Raw genomic sequence first — 20,346 nt, forward strand, 5'->3', positions numbered from 1 at the left:
ATATATATATAAGATTAAATAATTAGCTAATTAATTGTGAATGAATAAATGAAATTGAAAAGACCATACATGGACCAGTGGTGTTCTTTAATTGGATTGCCAGATAAAAGTAATACAGAGCATATCTTATGCAATATTGAGGTACATAGTTATACTAAAATAACTATTTGTTATTCATCTAAAATTAAATTTGACTGGACATCCTATGTTTTATCTGACTGCCCTAGTTACAAACCAAGGATGTAATTGTGTTCACTTAAGAAGGTGATGTTCAGCTTTTAGTTTATGTTTTAAAACCATGGCCTGAGAAACAACTTTGTACTGGTTGAGAGACTTAGCCCAAATCATGCTCTGGTTAAACATCTCTTTCTAAGTTGCATGAACACTGAGGATTGAGGGAATCCATGAGAATATGCAACAAAATCACCAGGGTAAAGAGGCCTTTCTGCAAGAGAGCGTCCTCTGGGTACACACGTTTCTGTCTTTGTAACTGCCAGTGAGGAAAGTGAAGTCGCTCAGTCGCGTCCGACTCTTTGCGACCTCATAGACTGTAGCCTGCCAGGCTCCTCCGTCCATGGGATTCTCCAGGCAAGAGCACTGGAGTGGGGTGCTTCAACTAAAACAACAGTAACAGAAACCCCTGCTGTACTGAGGTACAAGTGAGGTAATCACGTTCACTCATTTTAAGTGTGTAGTTTGACGAGTTTTTAAGAGATGCATGCACAGTCCTGTAACCACCACTATCATCAAGATACAAAACATCTCGGACTTCCCGGGTGGTCCAGTGCCTAAGACTGCGCTCCCAGTGCAGGGGGCTAGGGTTCGACCCTTTGCCCGGGAACTAGATCCCACGTGCTACAGCTAAAGATCCCAGTGCAGCCAAATTAATAACAACACTGATAAAATCTTTAAAAGATGCAAAGCGTTTCTGTCCCCTCAGATACTTCGCTGCCCTCCCTGTAGTTGGCCTTCTCCTCCCTCAACCCCCAGCTGCCGACAGTCCTGACCTGCTTTCCGTCACTGGTATCTTGCCTTTTCTAGAATGTCTTATGCATCATATAAGTGGAGTCATACCGTATGTGGTCTTGTGTGTCTGCCTTCTTTCACTTAGTGTCATGCTTGTGAGTCATCCATGCTCTTGCGTGTGTAAGTAGTGTGTTCCTTTGTTATCGCTGAGTGGTTATTCCATGGTGTGGGTGTGCCACAGTTTGATTTTCTATTTATCCGTTGGTGGGCTTTTGAGTTGTTTCCAGTGTTTGTCTCTGAGGAGAAGACACTCTGTTGATGTTTGCATACTGGTCTTTTTGTGGACATATTTTCGCTTCTCTTGTGTAAATGTATACGAGGGGTATTTCCAGGTCGTGTGTTGGGTGTTTGTTGAATTCTATCAGAAATTTCCAAAGTCCTTTCCAAAGTGACTGTGCCGTATGCTTTTTTACCATTGATGTGTATGAGAGTTCTAGTTGCTTCACATCCTAGGCAACACATGTTGGTGTCAATTTTTAAAAGTTTTAGCGCTTAAATTTGATTACATGAATAAAGAACCTCACTCACAGTCACGGGCCATCTGCTCACTCACAGACCTGAGTAAAGTGGGTTCAGCCACAGGTCCCCAGATTGCGACTCTCCAGAGCTCCCCCTAAGATTTCTGCTGCATTGTTCAGCATTCTCAGCTCTGCCTGCCTCCAGGCCTCTTCCTCCTCCCCTGCTGTCTCCGTTTTACCCTGCGATGATTTGATGAGAAGACTGAGCTCTTCACTGGTTTGCACAAAAGCTTATTCACACAGAACATTTCATGAGATAAAACATTTTCAGTGACTTCACTGGCGTCTTAGTAACTTTACTGATGGGAAGGTTTCCAAACACAGCTTTTTAAACATGTTGCTGACCCTCCCCATTCTTTGTCCTCTCCTCCCACGCTCACACTGCTGGGTTTGAAATTATTTCCTGTGAGAATTATTTCTTCAGGAAAAAAGGAATGAAGAGAAGCAGGCAGCAAAACAGTCATACTCTCAGCTTGGTTGTGGCATAAAAAGCCATTTAGCCAGCCAAGAACACTAAGAGGAACTGTATGGATTCCAAAATTATCTTTAGATTTATAGCTACATAAACAAACTGGGGGCCATGTTTGCTCTTGTGTACATACAACAGAAAATTGCTCTTTCTCCCTCGAAGCTTTTAAAATCACAATGGGAGAGCCCCAGTAGGGCTTTGGGGAGTGGCTGTTACCCTTGCTCTGGGCTTGAATCCCGTCTGCAGCACTTACTTGATGAGAAACCAGGATGGAATTGGTTAATCCCTTGGCTCTTCAGTTTCCTCATCTGCTGAATGAGGGTTGTAAAAGGACGTTGGTAAAAGGACAGGGTTGTTGTAAAGATTAAATGTGTGTGTTCACACAAAGGGCTTGACATAATTCCTGGCACACGGGAAGTAATCAATAAATGTCAACTGTCATTTGTTTAGAGGAGACATGGAACTTTCATGAGAAAAAAAGGATGAAGAGGTCATCAGTCACATAATAACCAAGCAGCTGGGATGAAATGATGGCCAGCACAGTCCCTGACTGGTCTGTTTACCCTCTAACAAACCTTAAGCTTCAAAGAAAGATACTTTTAATTGTTTTTGCTCATAAATGAGGCAAAGTAAATTTGGTTTCTTCTCTTTGTGTTAGTGCAGTTGTATGGAGTAAGCGGACCATGACTCCAACTAATTACCAAGGAACCGAAGATGAAATGTGATTATTGATTGTTTATTAAATGCATTGGCACCTTTTAGTGACCCCAGTTTCTTAAGGTACCGGCACTGGAGAGCTGATTGAAAGGAGCAATTGAATACTGAATACTAGAGTCTGAACTACAACATAGTCCAGAATATTCAGGAAGATTTTTAAGATTCAGTAAAATATGTAATCACTTCATCTGCCTCTCTTCTTGTGAAATCTTTCAAGTAATTAAACATTTTCAGGAGTTCTTTTCATTAGTGTTCCAATTGTAAGTGTAATAGTGTGATGCCTTTTTGGAAGTCAAGATCATAAGATATTCCTAAAACTTCTGTGACATAATTCTTTTTAAGTCATAGAGGATAAATGTTTACAACCTTACCTTCTCTGTATACTCCCTTCTAAGACAGTGGGGTTAATGGGCAAAGGGTGGTGGTGGTAGGGGCAGACTGGAAACGCTAGAAGAAGCTAAAATAATTTATTTGGGAAAGGTCACAGAACTATTGGCCAGAGAAAATGAAGACAAAAAGTAAAGGGGTCAAGGGAGAGAAAAGAGCCAGTCTAGGCTGTCTAATAAAATGGTTTGAGGAACAATGTGGGTAGGACTTGGGAAATAACTCCTTATCCTGTGGAAACTGTTCAGAGGACTTGATGCCTGTTAGTTCTTTTAAATCTTTGTCACAACCAGAAGAGGTGATCATTATTTTATGCCCGCTTACAGAAGATGAAACTGAGATACAGGACATTTAGGGAACTTGGCCAAAGTCACATAACTAAAACTTGGCGAATCTGAAATTGAAACCTAGGAAAGAGGGTTTTTTAAAATTCCATTGTGGACAATGACTGCAGCCTCTTTCTTCCTCCTCATTGTTTTCTTGAGCTGCTGCAGTAAATATTTAGATTACTTTTGATTTGGGGGAGAGAAGTTCCCTGATGTGATATATGACCACGTAGAAGCAGGGCTTAAAGGTGGAGACAAGGAGAACTGGCTATATTCTGGTGGCTTTTCAAAGTTGTGTTGAAACCACTCTGCCAACAGACTTTTTTTTAATTGGAAAAAAAAAAAAAGAAGAAAGGGAGCAGGTGGGGAGGGGAGGAAGAGGGGTCCGAGTCTGCCCTTTATAATGTATGTGGAGTGATACATCCAGTAAGCATGAAGACATGTTTTCCAGGGACATGAGCCGCAGGAGCATGGTTCACGTGAATCCGGGCGAGTCAGGAAGCCTCATGAAAACATTTGCAGCAAGTGTGTGAGTTTTTAGAGCTGCTGTTAAATTTCTTTTGATCCATTTTTTTAATTTTTGTCACGTGCATCAGTTATTACTCTCACTAGATGGTTCTTTTATGTTTAGTAAAGAAACGTAGGGAAACTCAGGAGGAGGAAGTGGCAACCCACTCCAGTATTCTTGCCTGGTGAGCCCTGTGGACAGGGGAGCCTGATGGGCTGCCGTCTATGGGGTCGCACAGTCAGGCACGACTGCGGCGACTTAGCAGCAGCAGCAGGGAAACTCAGCTCTTTCTCTGTAGCTCAGCTGATCTATTCCTGAAATACTACCCTCTCTTGAAGTATTGCTTGTTATGGTGTTTTTCTGGAACTCTCTTGCTTTTTCCATGATCCAGCGAATGTTGGCAATTTGATCTCTGGTTCCTCTGCCTTTTCTAAAACCAGCTTGAACATCTGGAAGTTCATGGTTCCCATATTGCTGAAGCTTCGCTTGGAGAATTTTGAGCATGACTTTACTAGCGTGTGAGATGAGTGCAACTGTGCGGTAGTTTGAAGATGAGGTTTAACAAAGAGGAAATCATCTGCCTGGGTCTGACTTAATCACGAGCTGTTCCAGAGGCCCTCCTTGGAAAGAGACTGCAGGTGTGACAAGGGCTCCAGACTGGCCTCTGGCCAACAGCTACCAAACCAGTGAGGACAACTTAAGAACAAAGATATTAATTCTGCCAGGAGCCAAGGACCTCAAACCCGGAGTTTAGATGAGATCTCTCTTGCAGACAGGTGCCTTTAAACTTACCAGCCTACACAGAGCACCCAGCCATGCCATGCCCAGACTCGTGATCTAAAGACTGAGATAATAAATGGGTGGTGGTGGTGTTTTTAAACCACTAATGTGTCATAATTTGTTACACATCAATAGAAAACTAATACACTCAGGCACTTTTTCATATAATTAAATAACTACATCTGGGCAGGTATCTCAGATCTCATTTCACAAATCATTACTCCACCTGCTGTAGAAATACAATTGCTTCACAATTGACATGACATTAGTAGTGCACTGTCTGCTTAATTGGGTTTCCCCGGTGGCTTAGTGTTACATAATCTGCCTGCCGATGCAGGACAAGCCGGTTTGACTCCTGGGTGGGGGAAGACCCCCTGGAGGAGGAAATGGAAACCTACTCTAGTATTATTGCGGGCAGAATCGCATGGATACAAGAGCCTGACAGGCTACAAGTCCACGAGGTCGCAAAAGAGGCAGACACCACTTAGCGACTAAACAACATCTGCTTAATAGTTCTCATAGAAACATTAAAAGCCACTGGATTTGAGTCAGAATTCACTGAGAAGCTCTTCAGTGTTGACGAGCCTTTTTGGTGAGAGGACTTTACTCCCTGACCAGTTGCCTAGGGGTGGCGGGGTACACAGAGAAGAGGCTGGACTATCAGACGCAGACTTTTGCTGCCCCCAGGCTCCACCTAGCAGCGGGGTCGGGGGTAGACGCGAGCTGAGCCAGGGCGAGGGGACAGAAAAAGGGATTCCGTTCGTCCCTTTCAGACCTAGCCCAATTGCTCAGGAAAAACACCACGCCGGCACAGTAATACCTCTAAAACCTGCGGCACGCAGCCGCTTTGAAAGAAAAGTGAAAGTGTTAGGCGCTCAGTCGCTTCAGACTCTTTGTGACCCCATCGGCTGCAGCCTGCCAGGCTCCTCTGCCCGTGAAATTCCTCGGGAAAGAATCCTGAAGTGCTTTGCCATTCCATTCTCTAGAGAATCCTCCCAACCTAGGGATCGTGCATTGCAGGTCTCCGGCATTGCAGGCAGAGTCCTCACCGTCTGAGCCACTAGGGAAGCAAACTCCCAGAGCACCTAGCAAGTTCCGAGCGTGACTAAGGATCACTGGGGCCACTCAGGGTGGCGGACAGTTCATAACACTTTCAAAGAATCTTTCAAACTCGGGAATTGTGCTCCTAGGTCGCTCTGTCCACAGACCCAGAGAGCGGCCACTAAAACCTGGACCTACCGTCTTGCCCTCTAGCCGCCATCTACAGCAAGAACCCAGACAGGTGTCACCACCCGGGAACGGCGGCGCCACGCCTCCCCACTGCGCCTGCGCGAACCGTCGCTCCCGCAGGGGCGGAGAGTACTGGCCGGACGCCGCCGCGCAGGGCGGGGTCTAGAGGCACTTCGCGCCTGCGCAAAGGACGCGACAGGCGGGGTCTAGTGCTCTTTGCGCCTGCGCAAAGGGCGCGACAGCGTCCTGCGTCGTTCCTTTTGAAACGAGTGGCGGGGAACTGCTCCGGAAGCCCCTGGCGTCGCTGTCTGCTGGGTGGAAGCGCGTACCGTCCTCCGTGGGCCTGGCCATGGCGCTGCAACTCTCCCGAGAGCAAGGCATCACCTTGCGCGGGAGCGCCGAGATCGTGGCCGAGTTCTTCTGTAAGTCCTCCTCGCGCGGGGCGGAGGGCGGGGAGAGCCGAGCGCAGGCCGCCCGCAGGCCCGCGGCTCGGCCGGAGCGGCCCCGAATCCCGGCCCTTGTACCGCGGCCTCCGGGGCCGGCAGGAGGGATCAGGAAGTGGGGCGGCGGGCGCCGCCTCCGCTCGCGTTGCTCCCGGCGGAGGAGGCGGCCCGGACGCTGCGGAGTCCCGCCTTGCGAAGTCCCCTTCGCGAGAGCGTTTCTTTCCGATGCAGAGCTCCTCCGACAGTCCCCGCCCCCGCAATGGCGAGGGGCCTCGGGTGGACCGTGACGGGCTAGACTTCGGGAAGCGCTGTTCTGAGCTCGGCCAGGTGTACCTGCCGACAGAACCTGGCAGGACCGGTGAGGATAAGAGGAGGAAAGAGACGGGGAGAGGCCTGCCTGGGCTTGGTACCGGTCTGTCAGTTGCCTGTTTTGACACCCTCTAATCATAAAATAGGCATTGGGACTTGTATTACAATGAAATGAAATTTGGCACTGGTAAATTAGTGCAGTTTGGCATTTTTCTTCTGTTGCCACATAAATGCAGCTATCAGACGCAAGATTTTAAGGATTTTTTTAATGCCACTTTGTACCTACTTGGCTTTCAGCAAAACACAAACACGTGTTTAGACATTTATAACTTTACACTGTTAATGAAACCATAGCCCCATATACATATGCTTTATTTCCCCCAAAGTTACAACGTGACGATGACGTTAATATTTCTTATGTTTTCAGCATTTGGTATCAACAGTATTTTATATCAGCGTGGCATATATCCATCGGAAACCTTTACTTGAGTGCAGAAATATGGACTCACCTTGCTTGTAACTACTGATCCTGAGCTCATAAAATACCTAAATCATGTGGTGGATCAACTGAAAGGTATTTTATTGCTGAACACAGTTTTGAGTTTTGCAGGCCTTTATGTGAATAGGATCCTCGGGACTTGCCAGGTGTTTCAGTGGTGAAGAATCCATCTGCCAATGTAGGAGACACAAAAGACTCAGGTTCCATCGTGGGTCTGGAAGATCCCCTGGAGGAGGAAATGCCAAGCCACTCCAGCATTCTTGTCAGGATAATCCCATGGACAGAGGAGCCAGGCGGGTTACAGTCCATTGGGTTGTAAAGAGTTGGATAGGAGCACACATTTTCTAGCTTCTTGGTGGTCATTTTTCAGCTCTGTACAGGGTAGTGTAAATCGCACTGCCATATCCGATACAGTGAACCAGTTGGGAGGGAAGCAAATAACATACAAATTAAAAGAATTCCCACCCTTCCTCCACATTTGAGTAGACTGAATATTTTAAGGTTCAGAATCTGATATGGCTTAACAAAACAGTCTCCATCAACTCCTTCAGGGATGATAGAACACATTGGAATTTTATGTAATTATGATGGCGTTCGTTATCTGAGAAAAATACACTGCGTATATTTTTTTGTAGCTGCTTGGAGTCTGAAGCCATCATTGTGTATATTAAGATGAAAGAACTAAAATCAGATTCAACTTAGGGAACTAAACTTTAAAAAGAAGGAACTACTAAATAACAGGACTCATTGGAATTTTCTTATTTTTCACCTGTTTCCATTTCCTTTTTTTTTTTTTAAATCACGCCTGTGAGTCAGTAAGCCTTTTCTACCTGCACACTCATTTTCTTCTTTTAGCTCAAGAAGTTGCAGTATTGTTGGATTAGTATGCTCCATCTATTCCTTTTATTTCTAGAATTTCTACTAGTTTCTTTTTCATGTTTCTCTCCACTTAGGATTCTCATTTCTAATTTCTCTGTGTTGTAAAATGTTTCTCCTTTTCTGCCCATTAGATCTTCCAAAATACTAGTTCTAAAAATACTACAGCCGCATTTTTTTTTTTAACTTTAAAATTCATGAATCACTTTTGTTGTTTCACCTAGCTTCATTTTCAGATTACATCATTGCGTTTTCATTAACTTCAGAGCTAAGCCACCCATAGTCATTCATACAGCTGCACTCAGATTGTTTGGTATGGAACCTCTAGGCAACTATGGATGTATGTCTTCATCTTAATCTGAAGAAGTAGCAGCCAGCCTTGCCTAAGTTACTGGTTTTTGGTTTGTGTCCTTTGAGATCAATAACATTTCTTGTCAGATGTATCTATCCTTTCCTACTTAATTTCTCCCTTTTAGTTAAAATGGAGGAAATGATTCACAGGCAAATTATTCAATTCCACTTTTAAATTCCACTTCTCTAGCCTTAGGAACTTAACCCTATTTCCTCTCTCTTATGTTGTCAATTTCTTTGTTTTCATTTGGATTATTCCCATTGGTTTCATTTCCATTTTTAAGAGAGAAAAAAATCACCAGCTTCCCCGTATCTTCAAATTACCAGTCAGTCTCTTTTTCACAGGTAAACTGGTATAAGTTGTTCATATATGCCAGGGGTGAGCGAGGCCAACAGGCCAGATCCAGCAAGTGGCTTATTTTTGTACTGCTTGCAAACTAAGAATATTATTACATTTTAAAGAAGACTATGCAACGTAGGTGACCCATAAGCCTTCAATATTTCTAAAATATTTTCTATCTCTTTAAAAAAAAAAAACCTGCCGATGCCTGAATAAAGTATTCTCAGTTTCTAAGATTGAGGGCTCAGTCTGAGGCCTTCTTCCTATAATCTCTCTCTAGTTGACCTCTTACATGTACATAATTCTAGTAACCACTTGTGTATCTGACTCATGAACCAGTATCTAACCAAAGCCTCTCCTAACTTGGCTCATATATTGAGTGACCCCTTTATGTCTTTATGCAGCTATATAATATACTACTTCATACTCAGTATATTAAAAACTGAATGTAGGATCATCTTCATTTCAGTTCTCTTTCCTCTTGGTGACTGGATCAACCATCCGACTACTGATAAATCAGAAACTTGGGAGCTATCCCTGATTCACTCCTCTTCCTTACCCTGAGGTAATCCAATAAGTCGTAACAGTTTTAACCATGAAATCTCTTGAATCTGTCTACTGCTTCATCTCTACCAGTATATCTTCTCTAAGTCTTTATTAGCTCTTGTTTGAGTTATTCATGAATTAGTGCCCTAGATCCCCTGTTTACTTCCAGTTTACGGGAAGTTTTGTTGTTTCAACTAGCTTCATTTTCAGATTACATCATTGCGTTTAAGCCACCCATAGTCATTCATACGGCTGCACTCAGATTGTTTGGTGTGAAACCTCTAGGCAACTGTGGATGTTGCCTAGAGGCCAAGAAGGATAGTTTTCAAATACAACTTGAATCGCATCATATGCTGCTTCAAACACAGTATTGACCTCTTTAGTTCTTATAGTGTGACATCTTTAATTTGTCTCTCATGACCTCATGTGGTCTGGCCCATTTATCTTGTCAGACCAGCCTTGTTCATCCTCCCTTTCTTAAACTGCAGTTGTATTGGCCTCCTTTCATTCCTCTGATCCAGTGCTCTGTTTTGCTTCTAAGACCTATACCTTTAGCAGGGAGATCCCACATGCCACAACTAAGACCGCACACCGCCAAAATAAGTCCATCATTTCATATTTTAAAACCTATACCCTCTTTCCTGTTCTGCATATGTATACTGTTGTCTCTTAGAACAAAACTCAACACCCCCCCCCCGTCAGAATTTCCTATTCTGTGCTTTAATTGTAGTATATGTTGCACCATCATAGGTAACCGCTATTATGTCATAGGAAACTGCACCATCATAGCAGTTACAGCAGTTATAATTTCACATTTATTGTTGTGATTTGATTAATGACATCTCCTTCACCCTTCCCTTGGATTACGATGGAAGTACCTCTGTTCACTGTCTTAGCACCCAGTGCTATACCTGGCACAAATGCTGAGATTTTGAAATCGGGAGCTAGGCCATTGATAGGGCGAATTTTCTGCACAATTTGGAGGAGAACCAAAATAGCAGTGGGAGAAATTTGCCAAGGATACGAAGTTGGCCTTGAGAGGAGAGTTACTTTGTAATGCAGTAAACTAAAAAAGATGCCTTGTTTTGTGTATTGCAGAATGGTTATCCAAGTGTTCAGTTCAGAAACTGGTGGTAGTCATCTCAAATATTGAAAGTGGAGAGGTCCTTGAAAGCTGGCAGTTTGATATTGAGTGTGACAAGACTGCAAAAGATGACAGGTAAGTAGAAATTACTTCCATTTTCGTATGTTTTAAAATTTATTTTCTTTACCAAATGAGTTCTAATTATATTGAACAAGTGTCATATAAAGTACAATTTTTTCCTAGGATGTTTATTTTTTTATATATAAATTTATTTATTTTAATTGGAGGCTAATTACTTTACAATATTGTATTTTGCCATACCTCAACATGAATCCGCCACGGGTATACACATGTTCCCCATCCTGAACCCTCCTCCCACCTCCCTCCCCGTACCATCCCTCTGGGTCATCCCAGTGCACCAGCCCCGAGCATCCTGTATGATGCATCGAACCTGGACTGGCGATTCATTTCACATATGATATTATACATGTTTCAGTGCCATTCTCCCAAATCATCCCACCCTCTCCCTCTCCCACAGAGTCCAAAAGACTGTTCTATACATCTATGTCTCTTTTGCTGTTTCACATACAGGGTTATCGTTACCATCTTTCTAAATTCCATATATATGCATTAGTATACTGTATTAGCGTTTTCTTTCTGGCTTACTTCACTCTGTATAATAGGCTCCAGTTTCATCCACCTCTTTAGAACTGATTCAGATGTATTCTTTTTAATGGCTAGAATGTTTAATTTGATCTTTAGTCTTCCGTGGCAAAGAATAGTTCACTGTCTTATATAGATAATGTACTTTTAACATAATTGCCTATGGTGTAAATTGGTGAACTTCACCCTTCAGTGTTTATGGTAGTCTGTACCTGGTGGCCCGTTTAGTGAATTGTTTAAAGATACTTTTAACCATCAGGGATTTTCCTAGATTCCCCAAGCTTAAGATTCAGCTCTGTTGCATTTCATTGAATGCCCCAAATTTTCTAAGACACTTCATAAAAAAGTTTCCAGAGCACTTGAATGGGAAATGCTCATATGATCATGTCTAGCATTGTCCTGGGCTTGCTTACTGGTAAATTCAGAATCATTGTTCATAATGAAATGTAGTTTGCTTCTGAAGCCTTTGGTTTTTTTTAGGAAATTTTTAGCTTATAAAAATAATTTGATATTTAATTTAATATCTTATTTGAGGCAGTAGGGAATTAAGCATTAGGAAAAATGCACCAACAAAATATTTTAGGTACTATAATTTTCATTTTTTGAAAGGTACTGTAGTTTTCCTAACTTGAAGCACTTGGCCAGTTTTCTGATTATCTGATATCAAATGACCTGATTTTAAGACTACCCCTAGAAAATGACTGGAATGATAAATGAAATAATAAAAATGCATATGCCTCTTGTGGTATATAGGCCCTAATGATATACTTATAACTTACCAAAAAAAAACCCACTCCATTTTAATGTATTACTTACTTGATCTTGGAAACATTTAATCAGTCTTACCAATGTTGTAAATAATTTGTTAACACTTCAATTGATTTGGTTTCTTCAAGAATGCACCCAGAGAAAAGTCTCAGAAAGCTATCCAAGATGAAATCCGTTCAGTGATCAGACAGATCACAGCTACAGTAACATTTCTGCCACTGTTGGAAGTTTCTTGTAAGTAGTATACAACTTCACATTGACTTAAGGTTTGTCAGGGAAAAGACTAACCTACTATTTTAAGAATTAGCCCTTTGTTAAATTTTTTCTTAATTACTAATATATAATGAAAATGAAAAACACATTATAAAGCAGAAGTAGTGTTATATGCATTCTAGGAATTTGGAAATTCTGAAAAGGAAAGGAATGAAAGTATTCCACAATATTCATTCTTGAATGTCTTAATATAATCCCGTTCATTATCTTAATTTTTTATGTATATTAAGGCTAGTCATAACTGTCTTGCTTTTCTACCTTATCAGATATTTCCTGAATGCCTACTATATGCGAGACACTGCTCTAGGCCCCAGGCTACATCAGTCACAGAGCCCAGATGTTAGCTTCCCTTCAGGTGACCTTTGTGCTGTCCTATGGGATTGACTCCATACTTTCTGCAGATAATGGTTTTCTCTTTAAAAAAATAGCAAACTTGAAGTTTTCATAAGATAAAGCAAAAGGAGTGCAATATTTTCTGTAATACAGTAAATTTCTATTGAGGAAAAGCAATTAACTAGTCATTACAGACCAGGCTAAACTATGTTTTCTAGTACTGTGGGTGGTTCAAAATGTGAGAGAGACAAGAAGGGTTCTTCTACTTTGGAAAAAAATAATGTACTTTAATGATTTTATCTCCAATTTAGGTTCATTTGATCTCCTCATTTATACAGACAAAGATCTGGTTGTACCTGAAAAATGGGAAGAGTCGGGACCACAGTTCATTACCAATTCTGAGGAAGTTCGTCTTCGTTCATCTACTACTACAATTCACAAAGTAAATAGCATGGTAGCCTACAAAATTGCTGTCAATGACTGAGGATGAGATATGGACAATAACGTGCTTGTAACTCTGAAATGTGGTTTTCCTACCAGATCAACTAGAGTTGATATGTTTTATTCCATTGGTTAATTTTTAGATGAGGAAAACTTAACATGATACTTGACTGAATCTGTGCAAAGTTGTTCCGTTTTTGGTGCCTCTATCTGACTTTCCATAGGGCTGACATAAGTTACTGCACAGATTGCGTCAGTACTGCAGCGTTACTTTCTTTGAAGGTAGTAACCATAGGTGGAAAAACTTTTGCTAAATGCCTTTCTAAATCAGACTTTTGGTCAAGTAGCTTGACTCAGAATACAGAGAAATATTTAAATATAGGACAAAAGAAATATGAATATTCAGAATCTTCATTTACATCCTGAAAGTAACTGATAGTCCCTAAGTAGTGAAATATTTCTTCTATTGCATCCTCTTGTCATTTATTTCATTTGTATAGTTTCCGTATTGAAAAAATGTCCAATTATTTGAGTTTAATTTATGTAACTTGAGCCTATAAAGCTGTGGATATTCCCACTTTTCAAATTGTTGTGATACAGAACTCTTAAGAATGTCTTTTTATGTTTTATAAAATCAAGCTTTAAATGACAATAATGAAATAAAGTGAAATGTGTATGTTTTAAATTTGTATTAAGTTTTTTATATTGGTGTATTGATACAGTTAAGTAGTTATTATGGATTCAGTACGGCATATTATTTCTTGTGCCTACTATGTTGTAGGGAGGGCCTAAGGATACAAAGTTGAGTAAGTCTCGGGGTACTTTCAACTTATTGGACAAACGTTTTATTAAACCTCCTTCAACCTATAACAGTAGATTTAAAGTAAACATTGTTCTTTATGTAAAATGATAAATGTCACTTGGAATTAATTCAGTTTAGCAAATGTTAGATTGTATACAACCTTTCTATGCTCTTAGGTTTATTATCAGGGACCCTTGAACAACATAGGGGTTGGAACATTGACCCTCTAAGGAATTGAAAATCCCAGTGAAACTTATAGCCAGCCCTTCATATCTGTGGTTACCCCAAACCCATGGATTCAACAAACCATGGATCATGTAGTACTCTAGTATTTACTATTGAAAAGTAGCCAAATATAAGTGGACCTGCACAATTCAAACTGTTGTTCAAAGGTCAGCTGTATACTTAAACATCATGTTTATTCCTCTGCCTGTGCCTTCATGAATACTCTCATCAGGTATACGCTTTCAGTTCCCACCTATTTTTCCAGGGTCAGTTTAAGGCAAATTTATAAAAATTGCTTTCTAATCTCTATACTAAATCTTAGCTCATTTTGTAATAATTCAGTTTTTTAAGTATGTAATAGCAAACACTGTTCTAAGATCTTTATATGTATTTATTCAGTCTTCACTAGTAAGTAAATACGCATAATCTGTATCCATTCATTCAAAAATTACATCATGAGCATCTATTAATGTGCAGAATAAGAATACTGCATGCCAAGCATTAGGAAGAAAGAAACAAAGTCCTGGCCTTTCTAAAGCTTGAGATCCTATGAAGGAGAGCAAAGTACATTGCAAAGGACCATAAAGTAACCAAACAGGTTTATTTCACTGTGTGTTTGTGTTATTTCACTTGGAATAATCTTTATCTGATGCAGCTGGGTGCTTGTTGAGAATAAAGGGCAGTGTCTTGCATTCTTTCATCTCTTGGTGCTGCTGGGCAAATAGGTGCCAGTCTTTGATGACGGGTATCATGTATGCTGCTGCAAAAGCCATCGCCAGAGAGAAGCTGAAAGTGTCTAACTTAGGTCCACCCATGTCTTTTTTCCTGAATAAGAAAAGCAGTTATGTAGAAGTGGAAATTGTATTGATTTAGGGATGGTCAAAACTCAGTATTTAAAAAACAAAGATTATGGCATCTGGTCCCATCACTTCACGCAAATAGGGAAAAGGTGGAAGCAGTGACAGATCTTATTGGGCTCCAGAATTGCTGTGGATGGTGAGTGCAAGCATGAAATTAAATGACACTTGCTCCTTGGAAGAAGAGATGTGACTCTTGATGAAAGTGAAAGAGGAGAGGGAAAAAGTTGGCTTTAAAGCTCAGCATTCAGAAATTAAGATCATGGCATCCAGTCCCATCACTTCATGGCAAATAGATGTGGAAACTGGCTATTTTGGGGGCTCCAGAATGCCTGCAGATGGTGATTGCAGCCATGAAATTAAAAGATTCCTTGGAAGCAAAAGTTATGACCAACCTAGACAGCATATTCAAAAGCAGAGGCATTACTTTGCCAGCAAAGGTCCGTCTAGTCAAGGCTATGGTTTTTCCAGTGGTCATGTATGGATGTGAGAGTTGGACCATAAAGAAGGCTCAGCACTGAAGAATTGATGTTTTCGAACCGTGGTGCTGGAGAAGACTTGAGAGTCCCTTAGACTGGAAGCAGGTCAAGCCAGTCAATCCTAAAGGAAATCAACCCTGAATATTCACTGGAAGGTCTGACACTGAAGCTGAAGCTCCGATACTTTGGCCACCTGATGCGAAGAGCTGACTCATTGGAAGAGACCCTGATGCTGGGAAATGCTGAGGGCAAAAAGAGAAGAGGGCAGCAGAGGACGAGAGGGTTAGATAGTGTCACTGAATCAATGGACATGAATATGGGCAAACTCCAGGACAGGGGTGTGCAAAGAGACAACTTAGCCACTGAACAAGAGAGTCTCTGTTGCCAAACAGCATGAGGTGTGTTTTAGTGGTCACTATTAAGACAGTTGAACTTGGGCTGTTGACATTTGAGAGATTGAGAAGGAAAGCAGAACTTGAGGAAAAATAGGAAGAGAGTTGAAAATTATGGTCCTGTTTTTAGGAAATATGTTTGAAAATCTTTATAGAAAGCAATGGCTGCTCCTGGAAACACTGCCTCTTTGCTAATAGGAATAATAAATTTGGTTCTTTCCCCTAAAAGCATACCAGTAGCAACATTATGGATTACTGATAACACTTAAATATCATTTATGTATTTAATATTAGTGATCTTAATACTGGTTTATTGTGGTGATGATTTATTATGATTCATACCCTCTTTTCAAGAGTTATGTCCAGAAATTCATGCTCTGGATTTGAATGTTAGTCTCAGTAGGAGCTTCAGCCATACAGTCTATTGCCTAGAAGTTACTCTATAGTACCAATTCTGCATTAGCTAGGCTCTTTAAAAAAATTAATGAAAGAACATTAACTACATAAAGAATCAAAGGGAAGGCTGAAAACTAGAGAACCAGGGCAGCCCCAAGGACTCTCAAGTCACAAATTTGTGAACTCTGTAATAAATGGGTCACTGGTGTTACCCAGTGACATCTCCAAAGGAGTCAAACTGGTTTCAAAAAGAGTAATATGGATAGCTTAAAAAAAAAAAAAAAAAGTGACAATGAGGAGCCTTAGCATTCTAACAAGCTGAGATGTAAGACTAAGAATTCTGGGAAATTGCATTTTTAAATACTTTGATCACTTTGACGCAGCCAGCATTGTTAAGATGGTTAAGTTAGATTGCCTATTACTATTGTGAGTTTTCTGAGGAGCTAGTCATGATCTTTTTTACCTCTTACAGATTATATATCGATTCAGAAATATACTTACTGGAGTTAAGCAGGAAGAAGCCAAGCTGTGAGCTTTATTGAGAAAGCTTGACTGGAAAAACTTTGGCCTACGATTCCCATTGAACTTGTCCCACTCTCTTTCTATACCTTGAGGCTCACCTTGGGAGGGAAATATTTAACAGAGGAAAGAATTGTGACTGACATCCCCACCATGTTAAAGAAGTTGACTCCAAGAGAGTCTGGTAAGCCTCCAGACCTGGCCTGCACTCTGACTCAGTTCTGCTTACTATAGGTAGAGGAATGAAACCATGTTCCAGTTGAGCCCATCAAAGTCTGAACTAGAGCCCCAGAAGGGACTGAATCCAACCTAGTCTTCAGGGTCCTTCTCCCCGTATCGTTAGCTGGACCAGAGAAGTCAGTCCTCTGGTACTTTTACGCAGAGGTAGAACAATCTCACGTATTGGCTGAAATGACAACCCACTCCAGGGGTCTTGCCTGGAGGATCCCATGGACAGAGGGGCCTGGTGGGCTACAGTCTATGGGGTTGCAAAGAGTCAGACACGACTAAGCAACTAACACCCAAACAAGCACAACAGTGACAACAAACATTTGTTTCTCCTTCAGGTCTGCAGGTCAGCAGATTGCCTCATTCTCGCGTAAGTCTACGGGCCACACGTCTCACTTTACCGCTGAAGGGGCACAGAACTCTGAGGCTTCGCTTCAGACTTGTACACTGATGCTTTCCCACATTCCACTGACCAAGGCAAGTTTTATGGTTAAGCCAGACTTCAGTGGGAAAGGGAAATAGACTCCTCCCAAGGAGAAGGTGGGGAGAGGTGTGAAAATGGAATGAAAGGATCTAATAGACCAGGGATTGGCAAACTTTCTGTTAAGGGTCAGTTTAGGCTCTGTAGCCAATATGGTCTCTTGCACCTACTCAAGTGAGTCAGTTGTTATGAAAGCTCCTCAGACAGTAAGTAAACGAATGAGCATGGCTGTGTTCCAGTAACAAAAAGCTGATGTGCTGTATTTGGTCCATGGGTTAGTTTGCTGACCCTGTAATAGATACTTTTGCTCATTTGTTCACAAATTTTCAAACCTGTCCCTGGCTCAAAGCAACTGATTCTCTGATACTTAAGGCTCACATTTAAAACATCATTATTTGTTGAATCCATCCACAGTACCTCAAATGGGATGGCCCTCTATTTTATCTCAATTCCGAATTGAAACGTAACTGGCTACTTCTTTGAGGTACTCCTCAGGACACCCTACAATGAATTTTTATCTGAAAACTTGGGAAGGGAGCCCCTTTGGCATATGACGCCTATGAAGAGGTTGAGAACAGCAAAAATGCGACATGCTTCTATTTTTAATCACTGTATAAACATGGATGCTGAATACATTTTTATTACTAGTATGCATTCAATTTCTTAGGTTCCTAATATGCTATATGTTTGTAATTATGGACTGAAAAATTACTAGCATAATAAGGTAGGTACCCACACACATATTTAATTTTTTCTTTACCTTCTGTTTCATGTAATTGTAAGATGTATCTTAATTTTATTAAATGTGAAAATTTAGGATAGCTGAAATAATGCTGCGTTGTAATACCTATGTTTTCCACCAGGTGTCACTAATACAGTGAATTTCTTTTGACTGTAATAGCTTTTCTTATTGAAAGTTAACTTTGGGACTTCTGGCTACAAAAAGACATCGGGAGAAAAAACACAGCATCTGTCTCGCTAGGCATTTTAGGTGAACTGTTTCATTTAGCTCTCATGCTTAGTGCGCAAGAAGAACTGCAGGGTCAGTGGGCATGTACATGGCACTGTGTTTAGAGTTTAGAGGGTCTCCTTTGTCCGTGGCCGTGGAAGTTCATTCGACTCCACAGCAAGCACATCGAAAGGAGTGTTTCTTCCCCGTTTTCTCAGTGGCTCTCCCCGGCTACGTCCTGTTAGCAACTCAGTGTCCGGAATAAGTCAGCCTTCCTTTACTGGGCTTGAAGTTACATTGGCGAGTGTGTATTTCCTCCTCAGACGACTCTGACCAATGATGGGAAGCAACCGAAACGCAGGGCATTTCCCTATGCCTTATCTATACTGTTTATAGAAAAAAGCAAGTGTGAATTTTCAAGCATTTGTCAACCAGCTTTCCAACGTGCCAGGAGAATTGCTCATTACTCCTTGGGGCATTAATTTTTGGCTTAACTTGTAAATAATTTCTCATTTTTAAAAATTCCATGTATGAAACTGTATTTCAGTTATTTATTTATTGTAACCATGATAAAAGTTTGTGTTGGAATAACTATGGAATGAAACCTGTCTATTAAACTTGAAATTTTATTAGTTACATTTTCTAAAAACAGATCCCAAGGAATCTTTCCATTCTTCATGATTATGGCTTTGAAAGTCAGCAGAATTAACCTATGCTTATTAAAAAAAAAAAAAAAAAAAAACCTAGCTGGGAAAACTACTTAATCTCCATTAGCGCGGACAATCCTGTTCCAATCTGGCAAAAACATTGTAGCCCTAGCAACAAAACTATTAGAAAAGGCCTAGAGAGAAAAATGTCAGCGCTGACCCTCTGATTACACAAGTCAGCTTATGTGACCACTTCACCTATTTTTGTCCTCCTACCATTTAATCTATGTTTATACTAGAGAAACATAATACAGTTTCATTTATTTGTCTAGGTCCATTTTCATCTACATTTATCTGCATCATTTTGCTCTGCAAGCTTGTTTGCACAAAGGAACTTAACATCTGATCAAAATCTTTATTGTCTTGGAATTTCATCTGTGCTGGAAAAGGCCTTTGAGCATAAGCAGGCTAACCACACTCTGCTTCCATGCAAGGGAAAGATCTCAAACTTCTCTAAAAACTAGTTAGATACAGATATATCAGGTAGATGCCTAGACATGGATATGATTTCTGTCTGAAGGGCAGTCTCCTTGTCTATGTGCAGAAGTTCGTGGTTTTAAAAATTGAGTCAGTAATACCAAAATAGTTCATGTCTAAAATACCTTTCTTGGATTGCTGTACTCCACCACAATAATCAGTACAGCTCTGTGGAAACCAACTCAAAGTCTCCAGACCTAAAAAAGGAAATTGGTAGGCAGTGATTATCTACCACGTGCCAAGCACCAATGAATGCTTTACATCTGTTCAGTCTCATTCCTTCTAGGAGACCAGAGGGTAGGACTCCTGAGGAAGTGAGAGGCTTGGGCTGCAGCCTGTGGCCTTGGGAACTGGTGAGGGGACATGGGAAGGGCCATGGAGCAAAGAAAAGGATGAGGTCTGAGTCTCCAGTGACAAGTCCTCTGCAGTAAGCCTCAGTTCAGGACTGCGAGGAGAGAAGAGTGTGGAAAGAGAAGGACTGGATCCAAAAGGAAGGTTTCATAACTACTGATGCCTAGAGGGTAACCATGAAGGAACACTGAGTAGGTAGGAAGAGTCCTTCCTAGAATATCTTTAGCTCAACTTGTAGATAGGAATGGGCTCTGGCATCAAAATCCTCAGAACAAACTCTCTTCATTTTACACCTGTAAAAAGTGAGATTCAGGTAGGGTAAGTAATTTGCCCAACTTCAAACATCCTGAATACATTGCCAGACCTGACTCCAAAACCAATATTCTTTCTACTGTACCTCACTGCCTCTCAGAGACTAGGGAACAAGGAAGAGCTCCCCTGCTCCAGTGTCCATCTCAGCCAAGGAGATGTACCACATGAATCTAACCCCAGGCTGGAGAAGAGAAAACTCACAGCCACAATATTTGACTGTCGAGGTGCATTAACTTTTTAAAAAACCTTTTCATAATAAGCTATCACTAAATGTTTGTAAACACAGA

At 41.1% G+C, this 20,346-nt stretch overlaps 1 protein-coding gene across 1 annotated transcript; it reads left to right on the top strand.

Moving 5' to 3' along the window:
• The first annotated feature begins 6,209 nt into the window (after positions 1 to 6,209).
• Positions 6,210 to 13,265, top strand: LOC120860394 (mitotic spindle assembly checkpoint protein MAD2A-like). Its single transcript, XM_040236204.1, is given in 5 exon segments — positions 6,210 to 6,380; positions 7,138 to 7,284; positions 10,421 to 10,541; positions 11,968 to 12,071; positions 12,755 to 13,265. Coding segments are annotated over 5 exon segments (618 nt in total). The 5' UTR covers positions 6,210 to 6,307; the 3' UTR covers positions 12,928 to 13,265.
• The last annotated feature ends 7,081 nt before the right edge of the window (positions 13,266 to 20,346 follow it).

Source organism: Oryx dammah, unplaced genomic scaffold, assembly GCF_014754425.2.
Source record: "Oryx dammah isolate SB20612 unplaced genomic scaffold, SCBI_Odam_1.1 HiC_scaffold_11067, whole genome shotgun sequence".
In the NCBI taxonomy this organism is placed as follows: Eukaryota; Metazoa; Chordata; class Mammalia; order Artiodactyla; family Bovidae; genus Oryx; species Oryx dammah.